The following is a 24,847-nucleotide window of genomic DNA, read 5'->3' on the forward strand; positions in this document are numbered from 1 at the left end:
AATTAACAACTCTACTCAAAGGCAACTTAGCATTAGGGTTACGGTCAAGCGTTAAAAGTTTAACCATCTTTCAATATAGACCTCACTTAAATTTAATTTTCATAGAAGTGCTTAGTGATCAATCAATTAATTAGTGAAAACTTTTGGTGGGTTTTTTTTTTTTAAAAATGCTATCTTCTAAATTTATTATTTTTTGGATTTTTTTAGGAGATTTTTCTTTCCTGATTTTAAGAGCATGTTAGGGCTTTTGCCCAGTGTGATATAATTCGGTATAAATTATCCCCAAATCCACTGACGCACGTTTTTGGCGGATCCTCTCGTTTCGTTTCCTGGTGAGCGGGTTTCTGAGCTCGGCTTCGACCTTCACTGCTCTTTCGATCCAGCGAGCTGTATTTCTTCGCCAAAGGTGGCACTCGATTCATAACCTGTTCGTCGTGTGTTCTTTGGATTTGTGCTAGAGCGATAGTCAAGGTAGATTCAAATCTACGAACCCTATTTCTTTCATAAATTTTGTCTCAAAAAACGACACCTATTTTTGGTTCTTCTTTCCCAAGGAAAGGATTCTTGGTTTCTGGATGCTCGGCGAGCAAAATGATGAGTTCGACATGAAACAACTATGATGCCATCATGCTTTGCTGCCAAATGACGTACCATCGCATCCTAACGTTCTGGAGGGATTTCCATGTGCTGCGCGGATGTCTTGGTACAAACCCGCGAGTTGGTGGGAGTGTTCAGTGCTGCTCTATGTTAATTCATAACAGTCATGGTCCTGTTGCATTATTGTCCAAAATGGTAATTGATTTTCATCTTCCATTATTACCATTCTTGATCTCCTCCTTGTTGTTCTTACTTAACGTGCTTGAAAAGTTAGTCTTGACTGAGTTTTGAGACTTTTTTTTTTTTGGTTAATCTGTCACCTAGGTTCTGTTTGTCAAAAATAAAGAAGCTTTGAACTATAAAATAGCCAAGTTAAATGTATCTTGTTTTGCCTACTTATAACTCTAGCACTCCGGAGGCTTCCTCCTAATCATCCTTGTGTTTCTTGCTTATTTTGAGCTAAAATGATATACTGCATTTGTCTCACAACCCTTCAAGTATCATGAAAAATGGATTAGAAATACAAATTTTTGTGATCTACAAGCATGGGGTCTTTTTCTTTGCGAAAGCTACTTAATTGCACAATTATGTGAAGTACAGTTTTTTACTTCGCTAATGCCAATTCCCAAACACCACTTGTAGAAGTTGCATCTTTGTGAATCCTACTTGAACAATTAGACTTCATCTATCATGTTTGGTTGCTTTGACGAAAGTCCATGTGACAGGGTTACTCCATGCAACACACTTTGACAAAGTCAGATTCATCAAATGCTACTGAAGAAGTGCCTTCTAAATATGATCTACTAAATTACACTACCAGTGGGAAATCATTGCACTGCCAAGAAACTGATTCTTCAAATATTACAAAAAGTGGACCTACTGTCAATCCTTTGAATAATCGTGTGATGTTGTTTGATGGAACTGCAATTATGTACCGATCTTACTACAAACTTCTAGGTAAGGTGTATTTATATTATTTAAAGCACGTTGAATATATTTTATTTTGACTCAACTCGAATGTTATATCTTCAATATCTTTAAATGCCTCTCATGTCTATTATTTTACTGAATTTATAATGACAGATTGTTATTAAGAATTTATTTGCTGCATCACACTGGCAAGAAAAGCCATGCTCCCCTCCCCCCACAAATAGATAATAGAATCACCATGTTATGGTTTTATTGCCAACCTTCTTCAAAATTAGTTGAATACTATGCAAACAAGATGGTGTTTTTAGGGCTGTAAACAAGCCAAGACGAGTGAAACTTTGGGGTATTCAAGCTTGTTTGATAAGATAGCCAAACCAAACCAAGCCGAGCCAAACCTAAAATGAATCAAACCTTTGAAATGATTGTTCGAGTGTGGCTTGGTTTATTTTTTATGAGCTTGAGCTTGGTTCAAGTTTGGCTTGAGCTTGGTTCGTTTAGATGCTATCGAGCTCTCAATTCAAACTTGTTTCACTTTTGAAAATTTTGCTTGTTTGATTGGCTTTTGAGCTTGTAATTTAAACTTGTTTGTTCATTTTAAAAGTTTTTTTTTGTTTATTTAGCATGTTGATAAGAGTTTTATTAATGAACATGATTTACAAACACTGTTCACGAACGTTAACGAGCTGAACACATATGCGTTAAAGCTTGTTTTTTTAGTTTAACGAGTTGTTCAAGTTTGTTTATTTAATTAATCTTGTATATATTGAATGAACATAAACAAGATCTTACCAAGCCAAACACCAAACTTGTTCATGAACGTTTAGTTCATTTACAGCCCTAGGTGTTTTAACTGATATCTTGTCAAATAGTACCTCATTAGATTATTCATTGGCAGTTTCTTGTTCAGTGTCATTTGGAACAGTACTTGTTTCCTTGATGCCCTTTATTTTGGCTGAAAACAAACTATGTTATGTGCAAATTGTAAACATATTTTTGGTTTGTTCAGCCTTCAAATCCTTGGTTTTTTTCCTACTATGATAAATCTTCTGCTCATATGACTACAAAGTTCTCACAGGCATGATTGGACGGTTTGGATTCTATATTGTGCAAAGATTTTTCATTATATATAAGAGTTGAATCCGTGTATGATTTTATATGATATTCTTTTCATTTTGTGCCAATTTTTTTAACCCTTTCTAAGATGGTGTCTGTATAATTGTTTTATTGTCTCTCTGTACCATATGATTATTGTGTCCACTGTTTATTTAATATTGGACTCAGGAAAGTGATTTACCTTCAAGCCTAACTCCTCTCACTTTTTTAACCCAATGATATACCTAAACCTTTCTTTGGCAGTCCCATAGTGTTCCTGATTCTCATTTATTTTTACCATTTATGTGCCAAGGTTTTATCATAGTTGTTGTGTTTCTAACTTATTGTTTGCATTGCTGCAGCAAAGCTACATCATGGTTTGTTAGGGCATGCCGATGGCAATGGAGATTGGGTTCTAACTATATTTACAGCTTTATCCCTTGTGAGTTATGTTGGGCTACTTTTATTGCAAACCTCATGTATGCTGTCTTGTATTATTTCTAATACGCTTCAAAGCATGTTGGCATTGAACATCTGTTGCTGTCCTACTATTTACATCTTTTGTATTTCCATATGTAATTCTTTTGTGATCTTAATGGCCATACATGGATTGTAGTATATATTCTCTTATGATTGTTTATTTTCAAATGATATGAGTAAAATCCATCTCCAAGAGACTTGCATACTTGCAATCATCAGCAAGAAATTATTGATGTAGTGTATTATATATAATAGTTACCATATTTGTATATATACTATTTGTTACCATATTATATCTATATATTATGTAATATATATATATATATATATATATATATATATATATATATATATATAGGTCAATTAGGTAAATTTGTCAATTAGCCTAATTATAATTTCCTAAGATAGATTCTAGTTTGTATATAATATATGTCAACTCTTCAATAAAGGAGGTACTCTTTTGTATCTCAAATTGACATGGTATCATAGCCTTAGAATTCGAAATTAGGGTTAATCTACTGCCCTTTGTTTTGTCCCTGATCGCGAATGAAGGAAAAAAAAGGCTCTGCCCCTTTTCTTCTTCCACCGACCAAGGGCAACTTGTTGCCTCCCCAGCACCTGCCCACTGCCGTCTTCGTCGCGTTGACGGCCTGGTGGCTTTCCTGTCTGCGACAAAGCCAGCCAACGCTGCTGCCACTCTCCCTGATTCTGTTTATTTCGCTGACAGAAAGATCTGCGTTCGAACTCCTCTCTGCCACACAATGTAGCTTCATGCGCGTGCATGACCTGTGTCGTGCCATGTTCCTCTGCCAACGCCGACCTTGACTGTGGTCACCGACGCCGTGCACATCTCTTAGAGAAGTCTTCCTTTGCTACTTCCTCTCCGAGCAACAGCAGCTGCGATTTCCTTCAGCAGAAACAGAGAGCGTAATCTTCCTTTGCTGCTTCCTTTCCGAGCAACAGCACAACAGCAGTTGCTGTGATTTCCTTTGGCAGAAACAGAGAGTGACAAATTGGGGCTTCGTTCCTCCTCTGCCTGCTGGCACCAACTTCTAGACACACACAGCAGGTTTCTTCTCGGCAGCTTGTCCCTGCCGTCAGCTTCGAACACTGTCCGTGATGGTTGCTGCTACCGCTGATTGAAGCCCCTGCTCCTTCTCTATTTTCTTTTGCTGCTAGATCGAGCAGATCTAGAGTTGCCGAAGTGCCCTAAACCCGTCGCCACTGTCCATCAGAAATTACCCGCAGCCTACTGCTCTCGTACTCATCATTGCACCAAGTGCCGACTCTCTAGAGCAGCGACTGCATCAGCCTTATTCCCGGTGACCATCTCAGATTCTTCTTCTATTTAACTTTCTTTGAGATAAAGTCTTATGACAGAAAATAAGTCTTGACGGATGTGGTGCCTGTGATGTTTTTTTAAAATCACAGAATATAAGCTAAATGGTTCAAATTATTTGGATTGGAGTAAAACTGTTCGTCTTTATCTACGAAGTATTGACAAAGATGGTCATTTGATTGATGACCCACCTCAAGATGATTCAAAGCAGACATGACTTAGAGAGGATGCTCGTTTGTTTCTTCAGATTCAGAATTATATTGATAGTGAGGTAATTGGTTTAATCACTATGAATTTGTTGAAGAATTAATGGATTTGCTTGGAATTTCTGTACTCTGGAAAAGGGAATCTCTCTTGCATGTATGAGGTTTGCAAAACATTTTATCCTGTGGGAAAACAAGATTAGCCTCTGATCAATTATTTCATAGCATGCAAGAAGACATATAAGGAGTTTAATATGTTGCTGCCCTTTAGCCCTAATGTGAAGGTTCAACAACGCCAACAAGAGCAGATGGCTATCATAAGTTTCCTTGCTGGTTTATCTCTTGAATTTGAGTCTGCTAAGTCACAAGTTCTCTCTGGCTCTGAGGCTTCTTCTTTACAAGATCTATTTAGTCGTATTCTCCGTACAGAAAATATTGCACCCATTCTGCTTAGTAGTGCTTTGGTGAGTCACAATAATAGTTGTGTCTGGAAGATCAATTGGTTGCAGTGTAAACAAAGGAGGTCGCTCACAGGACATTAATACTCGAAGGACAAATTCGGGCGGTATTATGTGTAACTATTGTTGTAAGTCGGGGCATACGAAGTTTGAATGTAGAAAACTTCAGTATAAAAATCAGCAAAAACACTTGGCCCATATTGCATCCACTGATGATACAACAACAACAACAACATCCAAGCCTTTTCCCACTAGGTGGGGTCGGCTGTATGAATCCTTTTACGCCATTGAGCTCTATCTCCTATTATATCATCATCTATATTTAAATAAATTTTATCTTGTTTTATTGTTGCTAACCAAGTCTTTTTTGGTCATCCTCTTCCTCGTTTGATATGCATATTTATCATAGTTTCACATCGCCTAACTGGAGCATTTATTGGTCGTCTAAGTACATGTCCGTACCATCTTAAACGTGTCTCTCGGAGTTTTTCCTCAATAGATGCAACTCCGACTTTCTCTCTAATGCTCTCATTTCTTATTTTGTCCATCTTCGTATGCCCACACATCCACCTTAACATCCTCATCTCTGCAACTCTCATCTTCTGCTCGTGTGCTCGAGTCATAGCCTAACATTCAGCTCCATATAGCAGGTCTAACTGCGGTTTTATAGAACTTACCTTTAAGTTTAAGAGTTACTTTACGGTCACATAAAACACTCGACGCTCCCCTCCATTTCACCCATCCTGCTTGTATTCTATGTAAGACATCTCTCTCAATCCCTCCATCATTTTGTAAAAATGATCCTAAATATTTAAATCGCTCGGTTCCAGGCAACTCGTCCTCTCCTATCTTAACAATTGTTTCATTACTTCTAATATTGCTAAACTTAAATTCCATATATTCTGTCTTTAATCTACTAAGCTTAAAACCTTTCACTTCTAGTGTTTCCCATCAAGATTCTAATTTAGCATTTACTCCTTCACGTGTCTCATCTACCAAAATAATATCATCTACAAACAACATACACGGTACTATCTTGAATGTGTCTAGTGAGTTCATTTATAATTAGTGTAAAACAAATAAGGATTTAGAGTCGATCTTTGATGTAATCCTATCTTTATTAGAAATGTTTCAGTTAATCCGCTTGAAATCTTCACTTTGGTTGTTACATCCTCATATATATTCTTAATTAGTTCAATATATACTACACTAACAACTTTTTTTTTAATTCTTCATATAATTACTCTTGGGACTCTATCATAAGTTTTTTCTAAATCAATGAGTATCATGTGTAAATCTTATTTTTGCTCGCAGTACTTTTCAATTTATTGCCTGAAGAGATATATAACTTCTATTGTTGACCTTCCAGGCATAAACCCAAATTGATTTTCGTCATCATGGTCTCCTTCCTTAATCTTTTTCTATTACTTTTCCCAAAGTTTCATAGTATGACTCATTAGTTTAATACCCTATAGTTTGCATATTGTACGTCTCCTTATTCTTATATAAGGAACTAGAGTACTTATCCTCCAATTTTTTTCGTTTTCAATATCATGTTAATAATTTTGTAAGCCATTCAATACCTTGTTTCCTAAGCACTTCCACACCTCTATCGAATATCATCTGGTCCAACCTTTTGCATCTCATTTAAAGTTTGTTTTACTTCTGAAGTTTGAATTCTACGATAAAAATTAAAATTTTGATGCTCATTTGATCTAATTAAATTACCCAAGTTAAGTTGATCTCCTAAACCTTCATTAAAAAGTTAATGAAAATACCTCTTCCACCGCTCTTTTATTTCTCCATCGCTTACTAATACCCTATTACATTCATCTTTAATACATTTTATTTGACTAAGATCTCTTGTTTTTCTTTATCACTTATATATTCTATAAATGTCTCTTTCCCCTTCTTTTGTATCCAATTTTTGATATAACCGTTCAAAAGTTTCATTTTTTGCTTCACTCACCACTTTCTTAGCTTCTTTCTTGGCTATTGTATATTTTTTTAAGTTTTCCTCATTCTTACAAATATATAATTCCTTATAAGTTATTCGTTTTTCCTTCACTTTCTCTTGTACTTTCTCATTCCACCACCAAGATTCTTTACTTAGCGGTGCATGCCCCTTTGACTCACCGAGGACACTCTTAGCTACTATTTTCAACTTATCCTATGTTGTATTAGAGTCATCGTATATTTCACATAATGCTTGTACTTCTACCTTCTCTTTAAATATATGTTGCTTCCCATCCTTTAACTTCCACCACTTAATTCTAGGAATTGTATATATTTTCTTTCTATTGATACTATGTTTAAGGCGTATATCCAACACTACTACGCTATGTTGGGTAGTTAAGCTTTCTCCAGGGATGACTTTGCAATCTTTACAAATCTTTCTATCCTTCTTCCTAACCATAAGAAAGTCAATTTGCGATTTATTATTCCCACTTTTGAACGTGACAGTGTTCTTCTCTTTTCTTAAAAAACGTATTAGCTAATATAAGGTCATATGCTATCGCAAAATCTAATATAGTTTTCTCTTCCTCATTCCTCGTTCCAAACCCATAACCCCCATGTATCCTCTCATATTCCTCATTTTTTCACTCCGACATACCCATTTAGATCACCTCCTATTAAAATCCTTTCATTTGACGAAATATTTTGTAATATTTCATCTAAGTCCTCCCAAAACCTTAATTTGGTAGCTTCATCTAATCCTACTTGTGGTGCATATACGCTAATTATGTTCATAGTTTCTTTCGCCACTATTATCTTAAGGGCTATAATTCTATCCCCTTTTCTAACTACTCCTATAACTTCATCCTTTAACAAACTATCTACAATAATACCCATTCCATTTCTTGTTTTACTCTTTCCAGTGTACCATAACTTAAAACCCGAGTTCTCTATCATCTTTGCCTTCTCACCTGTCCATTTTGTCTCTTGTACACACAAAATATTAATTTTTCTCCTAATCATCATGTCTACTACCTCCATTGATTTACCAGTGAGAGTTCCTATGTTCCATGTTCCAAATCTTAGATTATTAGTTTTCCTATCATATTTGTTCTTATCTAACCTATGGTGTGAGAACTCTTGCCTATTTAACACTACACCCAAGTTCTCATGGAGATATAGCGGTCCTTGCTGAGACGTTACAGTCGGACCCTGTAACGTGAACTCTTGCATATTTATCACTACACCCGAGTTCTGGAGATGTAGCGGTCCTTGTCGAGACGTTACAGTCGGACCCTGCAACGCGTTCCTTCCGGGGAACAACCTCTGATAAATCAGTTCTTATCTTTGTGGATGAATTTGCCAAGTTCTCAAAATATCAGGAATCACTCAAGTCTTCATCTTCCTCTATCACTGCTATTATTGATTTAGGTAAACAAAATGCATGTCTTCTTTCTTCATCCTCCAAATGAGTCATTGATTCTGGTGCCACAGATCATATGACAGGTAATTATAGTCTATTTTCTACTTTTCAGTCCAAAGCTAATACTCCTATTGTTACTTTAGCTGATGGATCTCCGTCTTGTGTTCGTGGATCTGACACTATCAATCCTACCCTCTACTTCCTTTGTCTTACATTTACCTAGTTTATCCTTTAATTTGCTCTCTGTTAGTCAACTAACTCGTAATCTTAATTGGTGCATCTCATTTTTTCCTAATCATTACTTATTTCAGTATCTTTTAACGAAGAAGATTATTGGTAAAGGGCATGAGTCTGGAGGTCTCTACATTCTTGACACACTGCTCCCAAATTCTTTTGCTTGCTCAAGTGTCACTTCTCCTTTCAAGGATCATTGTAGGTTGGGACATCCATCTCTCCCTTTGCTCAAAAAGCTTTGCCCACAATATGGAAAGATGTCTTCATTAAATTGTGAGTCGTGTCAGTTTGCAAAACATCACCGTCTTAGTTCGAATCCAAGAGTAAATAAACGTGTTACTATTCCTTTTGAATTAGTTCATTCTGATATTTGGGGACCTTGTCCTATTTTGCCTAAACCCGGTTTTAGGTATTTTGTTACTTTTGTAGATGACTATTATCGTGTAATTTGGTTATATTTAATGAAAAATCGCTCAGAGTTATTTTCTTTGGTTTGTCTCTTCTGCGCTGAGTTAACTCATTTCAACGTATCTATCTGTACTTTGCGAAGTGATAATGCCAAGGAATATACATCTGGTTTATTCCAATCTTATATGAGTCAAAATGGCATGCTTCATGAAACCTCTTATGTTGATACTCCATCCCAAAATGGTGTGACTGAATGTAAAAACAGATGCCTCCTTGAGACTGCACGGGCCCTTTTATTCCAAATGAATGTTCCCGAATTTTTTTTAGGCCGATGCAGTTTCTACAGCATGTTTTCTCATTAACCGCATACCATCTACAGTTCTTCATGGCGAGATCCCTTACAAAGTCCTTTTTTCCCAATAAGTCATCGTTTCCTATTAACCCTAGGATATTTGGTAGCACTTGTTTTGTTCGGGATGTTCGTTCACATGTCATGAAATTAGATCCCAAGTCTTGGAAGTCTATCTTCCTTGGTTATTCTTGTCTTCAGAAAGGTTATAGGTGTTATTGCCCAAGTATTAACAAATATCTTGTCTCAATTGATGTTACTTTCACGGAAGACTCATCTTATTTCCCATCGTCAGCTACTCCAACTCGTCAAAGGAAGGAGGATAATTTGTTGGTATATTCTGTCACATCTTCTACACGTCCTAGAACCGATTCCTGTTAAGCAACCTATTATTAAAGTTTATTCTAGGCGTCAATCTCCTGATTCATGTCTTGCACCTACTACTTCGTTATCAGATTCAGATCCAGTCCAAAGTGATGATCTTCCTATTGCGTTACGCAAAGTTAAACGTCAATGTACTTATCCTACTTCTTCTTTTGTTTCTTATAACGGCTTATCATCTTCCTCTTGCTCTTTTATTGCTTCACTCGATTCTGTCTCTATTCCTAAAATTGTCCGTGAGGTCATATCTCATCTTGGTTGGAAAGATACAATGATAGAGGAGTTGAATGCTTTAGATGATAATGCCACTTGGGGCTTGGTCGATCTACCTTCAGGGAAATGGGCTATTAGATGCAAATGGGTATTTGCAGTTAAAGTCAATCCGAATGGGTCAATTGCTAGATTAAAAGCACGCCTTGTCGCTAAAGACTATGCTTAGACCTATGATGTGGATTATTCTGATACTTTTTCTCCTGTCGTAAAATTGACAACTATTCGATTGTTTATTTCAATGGCTGCTACTCATAATTGGCTTTATACCAACTTGATATCAAGAATGCTTTTCTTCATGCTGATCTTCAAGAGGAGGTGTATATGGAGCAACCTCCTGGGTTTGTTGCTTAGGGGGAGTCAGGGCAAGTTTGTCGTCTTCAGAAAGCTTTGTATGGTTTGAAACAAAGTCCTCGTGCTTGGTTTGGAAAATATAGTCAGATTGTTGAAAAATTTGGTATGATAAAGAGTAAGGTTGACCATTCTGTGTTCTGTAAGCAGCCAATAACTGATATTATTCTATTAATTGTGTATGTGGATGATATTGTTCTAAGTGGAAGTGATACGACGAGAATCTCATATCTTAAATCTTTTATTTATACTCAGTTTCATACGAAAAACTTGGTAGTGCTAAAGTATTTCTTAGGTGTTGATTGTTGAGGTTATGAGGGGTAAAAAAGGTATATTCTTATCTCAGAGAAAATTTATTCTCGACCTATTAACTGAGACAGGAAAATTAGGGGCAAAGCCTTGTAATACTCCAATGACTCAAAACATGCATCTCACAGGAGAAGAGGAACTATTTGAACATCTTAAGAGATATCGAAGGTTGGTTGGGAAGTTGAATTATCTTACAGTAACTCGTTCGGATATTGCATATTCGATTAGTGTTGTTAGTCAGTTTATGTCATCTCCAACCATTCATTATTGGGCAACGTTCAAATAAATTTTGTGTTATTTGAAGGGAGCACCGGGACGATGTATCATATATAAAAATCATGGGCACACTCATATTGAATGTTTTTCGGATGCAGATTGGGTAGGTTCCAAAATGGATAGAAGATTTACTTCAGGTTATTATATTTTTATTGCAGGAAATTTAGTCTACGGAAGAATAAGAAGCAAAATGTTGTGTCACGGTCCAGTGCAGAGTCAGAATACAGGGTTATGACACAGTCTGTGTGAAATTATGTGGATATATCAACTCTTGACTGAAGTAGGACTTAAAATTTCAGTACCAGCAAAATTGTGGTGTGATAACCAAGCTGCTCTTCATATTACATCGAATCCTGTGTTTCATGAGCGAACTAAGCACATTGAAATTGATTGTCAATTTGTTTGTGAGAAAATTCAACAAAACTTGCTTACTACAGGAAATGTGAAGGCCGAAGAACAACTTGGGAACATCTTTACAAAAGCTTTAATTGGGGTTCGGATTGATTATCTTTGTAACAAGTTGGGTATGATTAATATCCATGCTCTAACTTGAAGGGGAGTATTATATATAATAGTTACCATATTTGTGCATATACTATTTGTTACCATATTATAACTATATATTAGGTAATATATATATAGGTCAATTAGGCAAATTTGTCAATTAGCCTAATTATAGTTTCCTAAGATAGATTCTAGTTTGTATATAAATATGTCTATTCTTCAATAAAGGAGGTACTCTTTTGTATCTCAAATTAACTACAGCTTTATCCCTTTTGAGTAATGTTGGGCTACTTTTATTGCAAACCTCATGTATGCCTTCTTGTATTATTTCTAATATGCTTCAAAGCATGTTGGCATTGAACATCTGTTGCTGTCCTACTATTTACTTCTTTTGTGTTTCCGCATGTAATTCTTTTGTGATCTTAATGACCATACATGGATTATAGTATATATTCTCTTCTGATTGTTTATTTTCAAATGATTTGACTAAAATCCATCTCCAAGAGACTTGCATACTTGCAACAATCAGCAAGAAGTTATTGATGTAGTGGAATGGGCTTGCTATAATGAGCGTACTTTATTATTGCTTTTTGCTGCATAAGAAAATTGGAAGTAGAATATAGTAAATTAATTTCTTTTTCCTTACTAGCCGAGTTTAATAATCTGTAAAGTTTAATTTTAATATGTTACAAGTAACTTCTATTCTCATTTTCTTAGCTTTTATGACATACCTATGTCATATTGGTTTACATAGCAATGATCAGTGCCTCCTTCTTCCTACTCTTGTTTCTTTGTGGTTTGTGCATTAGGTCAACGATTGATTGATATTTGTTAAGCTCTATTGTTAACTATATCTAATATGGAGTTCCCCTATTCTTTGAGTTGATTTCCTTATTGTAAGACTGGTCTACTCTTCTTTTGCAGCTCTTAGATGCATTGGAATTTGTTCCTTCCCATGTCGCGGTATGTTTTCTCAGACACTAGAAATGGTTTCGATGAATTTAATGTTTTATACATCACAATATGTCTCATTTCGATCTTAGAAGGAAATTGAACTTTAGGCATTATGGTTGTTGTTGTTGTTGTTTTGTTTCAAATTGGCTGATTATGATTCAAATCCACTGGTTTGAATAAGGATCAATGAAGGCTGATGAGATGGGGTTAATTCATAATGTCATCCCTAACTTGCTTTATTTATATTTATTCATCTTCATTTTGTTTTCTAAAGCTTGTGATTTTTGCTCATGGTCTTTCTTGTTGCAGGTGGTTTTTGATCATGATGGTATGTGCTCTAGTGAGAATGCTTGCTCAGTCATTACTTTTCACAAATGCTTCCGGAGTATAATTCAGTGCTGTGTTCGTAAAATTAGATATTTTTCTTCCAACTTGGGGCAAAATTCAGTTTATTGATTGCTTTGGACTTACTTCCAAGTCAATTGCACAGTATCCACCTTTTCTTGGTGCTATTATTGTCATGGAAGGTTATTCCATTTTTTAGACAGGCGTTAAGCAAGTAATGGGATGGTCTGCTATAATTTAGTGTTTAATTGCTGGTCTACATAATCTTTAATTTGAGTTCCTTGCATCACAAGCTATGTGTGTGATCTATGAGTTCATGACATCCAGACTTGATGGGAAATTGTTCTAAATTGCCAGTCTTTGCTATTGTGAAATTGTTCAAGGAGTTGAGGGATGTCCTTCTAATTTGACTTTTTGGTGTAGTTTGCTTTGCATATAGTATATTTCATCTCCCATATTCCCCCATCCTAGGTCAAAGTTTCTTTAGTGGGACTTGGATTTTCAATTAAGTGATGTACAGCGGCCCAACTTTTGTTTTTCAGGATTTCCATTTGGTCAGTCGTCTTGCATGCCATCCCAAGAACCTTACATGGGTAAAGGTGAGATATGCCTTTTGACTTTTTTATAGAATAGCACAAATCAACTATATTTTGTTATATAAGAAACTGAATTCATGTCTAGGTGCTTGGTTTAGGAAGCTTAGCTTTGTTGTCTTATAGTCTTCTTTCTATCTAAATCTACTTGTGCTCTCGTAGTAGGGGAAATTTCTTCTGAGCACAGTGTATGCTGTCTACTCTGATTTATTTGTGTGCTTTCTTGATTGTTCATCATAGTTAATATTTTGAATATATCCAATGGAGAACAATATAAATATATTTTTAATGACATTTCCTGATAAAGATACTGGAAACAAGCATCATGGACTGCAAGTCTATGTCAGCAGCATCTAGATATTAACTCAATATTGGAAACGATGGTACATTTCTTTATGGGATAGGTGTTTTGTTAACTTCCCTTGCGTAGTCCATATTTTTATTGGCTTCACCATTTGTTCATTCTTACCTTGCTGATGCACTACTGTTTTTAACTATTCTCCTACCAGTGTGATTCTGTTGACTTTTATGTGTTATTCTTTTATGCTTCTGACTACAATATCATTTTTGAAGGCATCACATTCCGTCACATGATATATCCCTCCTATAAAAGTAATCGCATTCCCACACCTGATACAGTAATCCAGGCCCTTCAATATTTCAAAGCATCTATAAAGGCAATGTCTATAAAAGTAATTGAGGTAAGAACACAGTGGATCATACAATATTAAGGATTTGTATTGTTATCTTTAAATTTTGTCAATTGTAGGTTCCTGGTGTTGAGGCTGATGATGTAGTTGGCACTTTGGCTGTAAATAGCGTTTCTGCTGGTTACAAGGTTAGTTTGATGGCATTACTTAAATACAGGAGGGGAACATGAAACTGGTTGATATCTTAGAGTTATTGAAGAGCTTGGTTCTCCGTCTTTGCCTTAATCACGCATCTTGGCTTCTATAGGTTCCAAATTGAGCATTAAGTACTGTTTGAATTGTTCTTTATGTTAAGAGCTATTACATCCTCTTTCCCCTGCTCTTTGCTTTGTCTGTATTGATATATCTTCACTTATGGTCATAAATGAACGAAAGTTTTGGAAACTAGCTTGGTATTTTATTTGTATGTTTGAAATGAGAAGTAAGCAAGGCTGAACATAGTTTCATAAGCAAGATAAACATTAAGGCATTAGAACTTAGCTCATTAATGTTTTCAATAAAGCCTGTGATTGCTGGTGAACATTGTTCATAAATGAATAACGTGAAAAGTTATGAACAGTGATCCTAAAAACGGTTCACTTGTACACTTATTTGCACTCTGGTTTAACTATTTAATACAACAACGCACATACACTTGGAGCTTTAAATGATATGAAATATTTATTTTTATATACATATTGTTTGTGCATATTAATTTGGTTAGATATTTGATAAAAAAAAGTTGTTTATAAATAAAATATGATTTTAAAATTAACATAATATGCATATCAGTGAATACACATTAGGTTTACAAGACTAATTTGGTTAATGCTTTTTGTCGGAATTGCTATGATCCATTACTACATTCTATTTGCTCTCATAAGAAAATCTACTAACTAGTTTTTCTAAGTTTTATCTGAAATTAACTATAACATGTTTCATAAATTCTCTAAAACTAAATCTTCTTTGTATATTTGATTTGAAAATCCAACTTTGGATTGTGCTAAGCTCAGTAAAAGTTCAACTAGAGCTTAAGCTCAAGAAGCTTTTTGATGAATTTTTGAGCTTGATTGAACTTGAGGTTTGCTCAAGCTTGATTAAGTTTCAAAAAAACAATCTAGATCATTGTTGATCGTCTCATTGGGTCAGTTTGTTTAGAGCTCTATTGTATTGCTTGGCTGGCTATCACTGGTGTGCATGATTAAAGCTCTAAATTTGTAGATAAACTACTCAATCTACTGAGCAGTCAACATATCGATGTGGTTTAAATGTACAAAGAAATTCAAATTTTAATCGACTAATCTTTTTAGTGCTATGTAGATCTTATTTGACATGAAGCTTAATATACCTCTAGTGTAGATAACTAGCAAGAACTTGTAGCACAGAATTTCAATCGAAAGTGCTTGAGGGCTAATCAATGACATTAGAGTCTGAAACTTTTTGGCGAATGAGTTCAATTGTTTGGGCATATACTGTGGATATTATCTTTTCAATATGTTCTTCATTTCATATGCAATTTTCTGTGCTAGAATACTTGAGATATGTACATCTAGCAGAGTAGTGTAATAATGTGAGCAGTAGAAGTACTAAGCTACTAGATTAGTAAGACGGCTCTTTTGAAAAGGTTGATACCTTAACTGAAGGCCTGTGTATTATTACAACTGAAACAAATAGAACAAGAAAATATAAGATGCCTAGTGATAGTAGAAAAATGAATCGTGACTTGTCTTCAAAACAAATTTGCTACAAATAATAATTTTTATGGCCTTTTGCCTTGTTTTAGTGTTTAGTAGTTGTTATGACTATTTTAAATTTAAAACAACCAACCACCTTTTAAGTCTCTGATTTACTTCTGTGACTTTCTCAATTGCGATACAAGTACTTGTGCTCACCTTTGATGCATGTCTAGCAATTAACACATGTCTAGATGAGCTACTCATGTGTTACGTGCCTTATATATAGGTGTCAAATCTGTATGAATATTGTTTTCCCCCATCATTGCAGGTCCGAATTGTTTCTCCTGATAAAGATTTCTTTCAAGTGTTATCACCTTCATTGCGTATTCTACGGCTTGCTTCCCGTGGTTCAGGGTCAGTATGTTTTATCAAATTTTGGCCTTTGTTGAATTGTCATTTTTCTCCAAGAATCAACTAGATTCAATTTTCTTTATGGTTTTATGTGCCTGAGTTGAAACCAAACTGTAAAAGAGAAAGAGATCATATGTTCCTCACTTTTAATAATCCGCTTATATGTAGGAATTTATATACATAAGGAGGAAAAGAGGATCCTATAATTATGGTATATCTATCAATCATTAATTACAATCAATCACAATCTCTATAATCAAGCTAATCTAAATCAATCATAATCCCTACAATTAAGGGAATCTTCGGAAGTATTCAACGCTCCCCCTTAAGCTTGAGCATATATGTCAATCATATCCAACTTGTCACAAAGTTCTGAGAATTGTTTTCCTCCTAATGCTTTAGTGAAGACATCGACAATTTGGTTGGATGATGATATGAATGGAGTGACAATTTTCTAGCTCATTACACACGAATAAAGTGACAGTCAACCTCAATATGCTTAGTCCTCTCATGAAAAATTGGATTACTTGTAATGTGGATAGCTATTGGTTAATACAGTACATTGGCAGTGGTTCCTTATAAGTGAACCCTAATTCTTCAAGCAAATTCTTCAGCCATAACATCTTGATTATAGTGTGAATAGTGGTTGTGTACTTAGCTTCAGCAATCGACCTAGCAACAATTTCTTACTTCGTCATATTACTAGATTTTACCCTACATAAGTGCCATACCCAGAAGTGGACCGTCTGTTGGTCTTAGATCCCATAATCAGCATCAAAATAAGCTTCGATCTTTAGGTCCCCATATCTCTTAATGACAACCCTTTTTATGGAGATTTCTTAATGTACTTAAGAATCCTGATAGCGACATTCAGTGAACTTGCTTCGGCTTATCCATAAAATGATTGACTATTCCAACTGTAAAAGAAATGTCATATCTCGTTACTGTTAACTAAATGAGTTTCCCAGCAAGTCGTCTGTCTATATTTTGCCTTATCCTCAAAGAACTCTATAGTATCATCCCAAACACTTGAATTAATATCCATAGGTGAATCAATCGGTTTCGTTCCAAGCAATTCAGTTTCTTCGAATAAATCTGTAGCATACTTCCGTTGGCTTAATGAAATTTCAGATTTGTTGGGAAGCAATTTTAATTCCCAAGAAATACTTAGGACGCCCCATATCCCTCGTCACAAAGTGTTTTTGCAAATACTTCTTAATTTCGTCTAGCCCACATATATCACTGCCTGATATTAGGATGTCATCAACATAAACACTAAGAATGATAATCCGTGCTCTGTCATACAAACACAGAATGATCTGATTTGCACTGTTTGAAGCCAACAACACTGATTATATTACTGAATTTATCAAACTAGGCTTTGGGGCTTTGTTTAATACCATAAATAGCCTATTTAAGTCTATAACCATAGTAGCATTCTCCCCTTGAGCAACATGCCCTAGAGGTTGCTCCATAAATGCGGTCTCATGCAAATCGCCATAAAGAAAAACATTCTTCACATCTAGCTGATACACCAAGATTGATTGACGACCAAGGAGAATAAAACTCTAATAAAATTCAGGCGAGCCCTAGGAGAGAACGTCTCAAAGTAATCAACACTATAAGTCTGTGTAAATCCTTTGACCATCAAATGAGCTTTGTATCAATCAATAGTACCGTTAGCTTTAAATTTCAGAGTAAATAGCCAACGACAGACAATAATATCAACAGAAGGTGGTGCAACCACTAGATCTCAAGTACCACGAGAGATAAGGGCAGACATTTCCTCATCCATTGCAGTTCGCCAAGCCGAGTGTTGATAAGCCTCAAAGTAGGAAGTTTGAACTTTTGTAGATAATAGAGAAACAACAAAAGCGTGGAATGCAGGACCAAGGTAATATAAGGAAATATGATTAGACAAAGGATGAGTAGTGCAAAACCGAATACCTTTACGAAGAGCAATAGGTAGATTAATATCGAAGGGGCGAGGAACATTAGGATCTACAAGAAAAAGGAGGTGAGGGACATCAATCTGGTTATGTCGAACACGCCTTGTTTACACCTGCAATGGTTTAGGAGGTGGAGCATTTGTAGTGGGAGACATGGATAGTGGGATAGGTAATGGAGGAGATGCTAATGTATCATGTGTCTGAGCTACATTGGGAGAAAGTATGGTTGGACTCAAAAAACGTAACATCAATACAGGTGTAACTGCGTTTTGTGAGTGGGTCAAGACAACAATATCCTTTTTGTGTGCGAGAATATCCAAGCAGGATGCATTTAATAGAGCGAGGAGACAATTTATCCAAGCTATGAGTAAAAATTATGAACAAAACAAACACAACCAAATATGCAAGGAGGCACAAAGATTTGTCAGGATGAAGACAAGAGAAGGGGATATCCCCATGTAACACAGTAGAAGACATCCTATTTATGAGAAAGTAAGTTGTGAGTACAACATCACCCACAAAAACTTAGGAATGTGCATTTGACAAAGAGAGTATGAGCTATGTTTAAAATATGTCGGTGTTTGCATTCAACAACTCTATTTTGTTGGGAAGTATATGAACAAGAGGTTTGATGAATTATGCCATGAGAATTACAAAATGTAGACACTATCTTCTGAGTGAACTCTAAGTGCATTATCGGTACAAAGAATATGCAAGACAACATAATATTGAGTTTTTATTTTGTTATAAAATTATGTTAACACCTCAAGAACCTCACTCCTATTTTTGAGTAAATATAACCAAGTCATGCGAGAATAATCATCCATAAAAATTCTAAAATACTGAAAACCTCCTCTCGACTCAACTCTACCACAAGACTCGCACTTGAAATTAGTAGACGAAACGGGAACTAAACTTTTGAGAGCAGAAAAAGATGGGTGATCTAGACGACAACACCACTAATAAGGAGACAATTGCTAAGAGGGCTCGGGAACTTACAGGTGTAACCGAATCCAGATAGTATAGGCCATCACTCTTATGTCCTCCACTAATTATCCTCTTCTTGTGCAGTCCTGAATAATACAATAGGATGGATAAAAAGATACAGAGCAGTTGTGAGTTTGTGTTAGTTGACTATGGATAGTAAACTAATAGGAAATTTAGGTGTAAAGAGAACATTATCAAGAGTGATATTTGCAATGAACTTGACAACAACTCTTTCCATAATCAGAGAATAGGTACCATTAGCTAGACGGATAGGTACCATTGGCTAGACGGACAGAGGATAAAGATGAGAAAACAAAAGAGGAAGAGAAAATAGACTTGTTACTAGTAATTTGAGCAGACGCACCGGAATCTAGCATCGAAGACTTATCATGAGACACAGCAAACGCAGCTGAAGAGGATGAGGCAAGTAGAGGGAATGCTAGCAGAAGAGCAAAGCAATTTCCCATAATCAGTACGAGAAACAGAGATCATATCATCATGACCGTCAGTGTCTGGTGATGGAGTCAATAGTTCGATAGATGCATTATTAGCCTAGTTAGGCTTATCAAAATTCATTCAACACTTCTCGGAGGCATGGTTGGAATGATCACAGTGAACATACGAATGACTACTTTTGGTGGTATCAGTTCCACGACCATGACCACTACTACTATTACGACCTTGAAAGAATCCACAATCGTGAGCAGCCATAGCCGAAGTGTCAGAAGATGGGGAAAAACTAGTATCAGGACGACCCGTGGTCACACGAAGAACCCGAGGTAAAAGGACGTCGACACAGAAATCGACAGCACAGGCGTCGGTGTTGAAATAATCGGCAGCATAAGACATCGATGCCAAAATCAGCAAAAAAGGATGTCAACGCCAAAATCAATTGCAGCAGTAGGAGCAGCAATAGCAACAAGAAGTAGCAACAGGGGCGGTAGAAAAATTTGGTCAGAGAAGGAGAACCTTATACCATGTAAAAGAGAAAGAGACAATATATTTCTCACTTTTAATAATCCACTTACATGTAGGTATTTATATACATAAGAAGGGAAAGAGGATTCTAAAATTATGGTATGTCTATCAATCATTAATTACAATCAATCACAATCTCTATATTCAAGCTAATCTAAATCAATCATAATTCCTACAATTAAGGGAATCTTCGGAAGTATTCAACACAAACCAATCAAATGGCGTTATCTAGAAGACCTTTAGGTTCTTGGATGTCTTTTGACTAACTACTTCTAGGTCCGACCAACTGCTTCTCTTTCCCGACCACCTTAGTACGAGCTAGCATTAAACCATAGAATGCTGAACTGCCAATGCTAAGTCTGGCAAAATGTGAAGTTGTTGCAGTTTTTCATGGAGATTGAGTTGTACAATTTGCTATGATCCTCAATGACCCTAAAATGAGCATTAGTTGAGTTTTTGATGCTTCTAAATGCATCCAATGCAAGGTTTAATTGTTTCAATGACCTTGCCAAGTAGAATGCTTGATGGTGAAAATAGGTACTCCAGATAAACTGAGCTCCTATTTAAATTCTGATTTTGTCTTATTGAATATATTAATATAGTTATTCCCTTGTTGCTACTTTTACTATTTTCAGTGCCTACTCTATAAGGCTAAGTTGCTATAAGATGTATCAGAGTGGCCACTGATTTATTCAACCAATAATACATAATTCTCTTTCATATTTTCTCTTCTCTCATGAAATCGTTGAACAAGACTTACAGATTGCCAAATGAGGCATGCAGATTTTTCTCATGTTACATTAATAGGTCAACTGCCTTGTCAGTGTGTTATTATTATTATTGTCTTCTCTCTTCTTTTACCGCACGCAAATTGTCTTCTCTCCATTGTTTATTGCAGCAAGTCTTCCACCACTTTGCAGCTGCTTGTCTTTTTTTTTCTCGCTACACTATTGCACCACTTTTTCTCAACTGGGCTTCTGGTTGGCAGAATTCCATTTTGGAACTCTTGACTAATTTAAATTAGATATCTAATCATCATTGTAGAAGAAAATAACACAGTAGTTATAAGGCATTCATTTCTTTTAGTTTACTATGCTATAATTTTTTTGTACAACATAGTTATAGCTATTAATTTGTCGTCTTTATTGAATAGGATGGTCTCCTTTGGGTTAGAAGATTTTGCTAAAAGGTATGGTGATTTAAAGCCTTCCCAGTTTGTTGATATTGCTGCCCTTGCTGGCGACAAGTCTGACAACATCCCAGGTTTTATTTGTATGCATGGATTTCAATATCTGCAATTTCTTTTAATGATTCTATATATCAAACACATGAAGACCTTTGCCTTGATTGATATTTATGTCCAAAATTTCTAGCTATTCTGGAACCGTTCTTCTTAGTTTGGTGACTTCTAAGCAAATTATTTTTAGCCTATTATGGTGGTGATATTGAATTGCTTTGACTTAATCACAAATGTGTGCTTTTTCTGATCTTTGCAAGGGGGAATACAATTACTTGTCTTCCTATCTGAACGAAAAAGAGACAGCCCTTTTAATCTTAGTTACACCAGTCAGTAGTTGCTATTAGTTTGTGAAAAACTTATTATCTTGGTGAATGTGATCTTTTTAATGAAATATCAGAATACCAAAGTTAAGGTAATTTTGTTTTTTTTCTGTTTTTTTTTAAAAAGTCTACATTTAGATAGATGATTTTTTTTTTCTGTTTAACATATTTCCAGAATATGGTTAGTAATTAATGTAATCCTTTTAATGAAATGCCACAGATTATCAAAGTTAAGCTAATTTTACTATTATTATTATTTTTTCTATTTTTTTTGTCTTTAAAAAAACAAAAAAGCCTATATTTGGTTATTATTATTATTTTTTTAAAAAAATTAACATTAAATTTTGGCCTCTGAGTTTTAAAGAAAATTTGACTACTGATGCCATAAGTGTAGGCACTGACACCATAGGTATAGGATAAAATCACCTTATAGTTTGCCTAGAATGTTTTCCTACTGCAATGGCACGTTCATTTTTTGTTTCTCTTCATACTCCAATTCAAAGAGATAGGGGACTGATTTATTTATCCTCTTTTGTAGTCTCTCTCATTTGGGCGTGTGATTGTATAGTTTTATGATTTCAAACTTTGCCAATATTTGCAGGAGTCGAAGGTATTGGGGAAATAAATGCATTGAAATTGATCACTAAGTTTGGTATGTTTGTCTTTCTCCGTCATATAACATATTGAATTGCAAACTTAAAATCAAAAGACAAGTTTTTAAATTTTGCCTGAAGCTGACCTAGATTGTTTCCTGATTTCAAATAGTCTAAATTTAGTTCAGATATTTAGATTTCAGTTTACTGTAAATGGACTTAACTAGGCTGTTTTGACTGTCAAAAAGCAATTTGGAGTAAATGAATTGAATTGCAACTAAACTGAAAACTTCTGGGTCAGCATGTCGGAAGCCCTGTGCTTTGAATTCTTCTATGTACTACATATCCTTGGCCTTTGCATCAAATAACTTATGTATTGTTAAATAAAAGACTATATTCATAAAAAAATATACAAGATCTAAATGTTTTAACCTATTTACATTTGTTTTGTAAATGGTTACTTCAATTCCTAGATAGTTAAGGCACACTTCATAGAATTTAATGTCATCCTCACAAATCCAATGCAGAATGGTAATTCTTAGAATAGTTTACTAATCTAGTGCTGCTGGGAAAAATTTCTATCATCTTATCTCCTCTTTGGTTTCCTTCACGCGTAGAGCACGCTTAAGGTTGTGGTATTAAACATTGTTATTTTATATTGCAAACCTTTGTATTTTGATGCATTAGTACTGTCTTTGTTTTCTGGATATTTGATGTCTTGTAACGTGCAAAACTTTTTTGCTTGATAAATACCTTCTATTAAATGAACTGAATGCATTTGCATCTTTGTCACTGCAGGTTCATTGGAGAACTTGTTAGATTGCGTTGATAAAGTTGAAGACGAACGCATTAAACAGGTTCTTTGAACATTCACCAAGTAATTCGTTTGTTTAGCACCATGGAAATTAACAAAAAAACTCTCAACTACCTTTTCAGGCCTTAATGATTAATGCTGATCTTGCTCGTCTTTGCAAGAACTTGGTAATAGCTTGCCCTCTTATGTCATTTTTAATCACCTGAAGGAACCAATTCTTTCATTCCCACTTGTTAATCTTGTCCCCTTTGCATTGTATTCATGTGTTTCTACTTCGAGAATAGGCTAATGTTCATTCTATGTTGTGGCAGGCAACTTTACGTTCTGATCTCCCATCTTATATGGTCCCATTCGAGACGCCTGATCTTGTATTTCGAAAACCACAGGTATGTTGGTCTTTCCTTACACATTCTCACTTCTCAGAGTCAATTTGGTGATTCAATTCAATGTGCCATCTGATATCTGCGGTGCTTCTACAGGATGGTGGAGAAAAATTTATAGGTCTCCTGAGAGCCATTGGAGCATATGCAGAAGGCTTTTCTGCCGATCCCATCATCAGACGAACTTCTTACTTATGGAATAGACTTCGAACATGATGATTCATATTAATTTTCTTTGTCAAACTAAGAAAACAAGACCGCACGAGCAGAGCTTGGTAAACAAGCAAATCGAAGCACAAAGTGACATCCCCCCTTGCATTGTCAATTTTTCTAGCTGACATTTGAAGTCCTCTCAAAATCCAATCCGATACTCCATCAAAAGAGCACTGGCATTCTGGAGGAGGATTTCTAACCATCAGTATGCGGTTCGTCCAGCGCTCAGATGATTTTACATTGTACTCCATTTCAGATTTGTCAAATTGTCCGAGTTACACCTCTTTGCAATCGCGTTTCAGATTGGCATAGTTGCTTTATAAACAATCTACAAGAAATCGCCAAAATGTTGCAGAATTGATTCAGTTGTCACTTCAAACTTTGTGAAAATTTCACGATGGCATGTAGGTCATACGGTGAAGTTACTAAGACCTCTTCTTTATCATCTTATTAATTTTCGAGTTTCCTATAACTTGCTGCTTACTCATTTAAAGGCCCTCTCATATTCTATGAGTATGTACTCTACAAATCAAGCCTCTAAACATGCAAACGTATTAGCATATTTGAGCAAAATGAAATTTACAGAACTTCATTTCTAATTATTGACATTGAGAGAATGAGAAATTTGAGCAAAAATTAAGAATTTTTTTTATCAGAATCATTAAAAATGATATTTTTTATTTATTATCAAAATAATATTTCATTTCGTTTTAATTTTTTTTGTTTTTGAAAATATTCTTGTTAGGCGTTGTTATAATAATTACAAGAGTATAATTATTATAACATGTATATTTTAATTTTGAATAATAGTAATTAGATTATCTTTGATCAATTATTTTATTAAGAATCATAATTAATTTTGGTGATTATTTATTAGTAATTTTTTAATTATTTTTTATATAAAAAATATGTAGTCACATAATTTTTTATAGTTTTATATTTTAGAATTGATAATATCTAGAGAAGTTATAAAATATATTTTTATTGGTCTTTTGATTAAGATTAATTATAATATAAAAAATTAAATTAATTTTATACGAGGAAGAAGAATTTCTTATAATTTGCTGTTGAGTTCTTGAATATATACAATATGTGTGCATGTATGTAACATATGTATGTCATGACTATATATCTGAAAAGAAATT

General features: G+C 35.1%; 1 protein-coding gene across 3 annotated transcripts; it reads left to right on the top strand.

Moving 5' to 3' along the window:
• Positions 1-258: 258 nt before the first annotated feature.
• LOC122041728 (DNA polymerase I-like) lies at positions 259-24,174 on the top strand. Of its 3 annotated transcripts, none has more exons than XM_042601510.1 (16): positions 259-471; positions 555-792; positions 1,323-1,554; positions 2,982-3,061; positions 12,485-12,523; positions 12,824-12,842; positions 13,402-13,458; positions 14,026-14,153; positions 14,222-14,290; positions 16,146-16,231; positions 21,296-21,405; positions 22,304-22,354; positions 23,094-23,152; positions 23,232-23,276; positions 23,421-23,495; positions 23,589-24,174. In XM_042601510.1, exons 2-16 carry the CDS (start codon positions 628-630, stop codon positions 23,703-23,705), a joined length of 1,332 nt encoding a protein of 443 aa, XP_042457444.1. In that variant the 5' UTR covers positions 259-471; positions 555-627; the 3' UTR covers positions 23,706-24,174. The 3 variants fall into 3 exon arrangements, with proteins under 3 accessions (XP_042457444.1, XP_042457445.1, XP_042457446.1); XM_042601511.1 differs by having other exon boundaries at positions 560-792; XM_042601512.1 differs by lacking the exon at positions 13,402-13,458.
• The last annotated feature ends 673 nt before the right edge of the window (positions 24,175-24,847 follow it).

Source organism: Zingiber officinale, chromosome 2A (assembly GCF_018446385.1).
Source record: "Zingiber officinale cultivar Zhangliang chromosome 2A, Zo_v1.1, whole genome shotgun sequence".
Classification (NCBI taxonomy): Eukaryota; Viridiplantae; Streptophyta; class Magnoliopsida; order Zingiberales; family Zingiberaceae; genus Zingiber; species Zingiber officinale.

Excerpts from the sequence above, each read along its gene's own strand:
- LOC122041728 (XM_042601510.1), top strand. The coding sequence starts at position 628 with ATGCTTTGCTGCCAAATGACGTACCATCGCATCCTAACGTTCTGGAGG. Across the intron at positions 793-1,322 it reads TTGCATTATTGTCCAAAATG|GGTTACTCCATGCAACACAC; the intron begins GTAATTGATTTT and ends TCCATGTGACAG. Across the intron at positions 21,406-22,303 it reads CAAGTCTGACAACATCCCAG|GAGTCGAAGGTATTGGGGAA; the intron begins GTTTTATTTGTA and ends CAATATTTGCAG.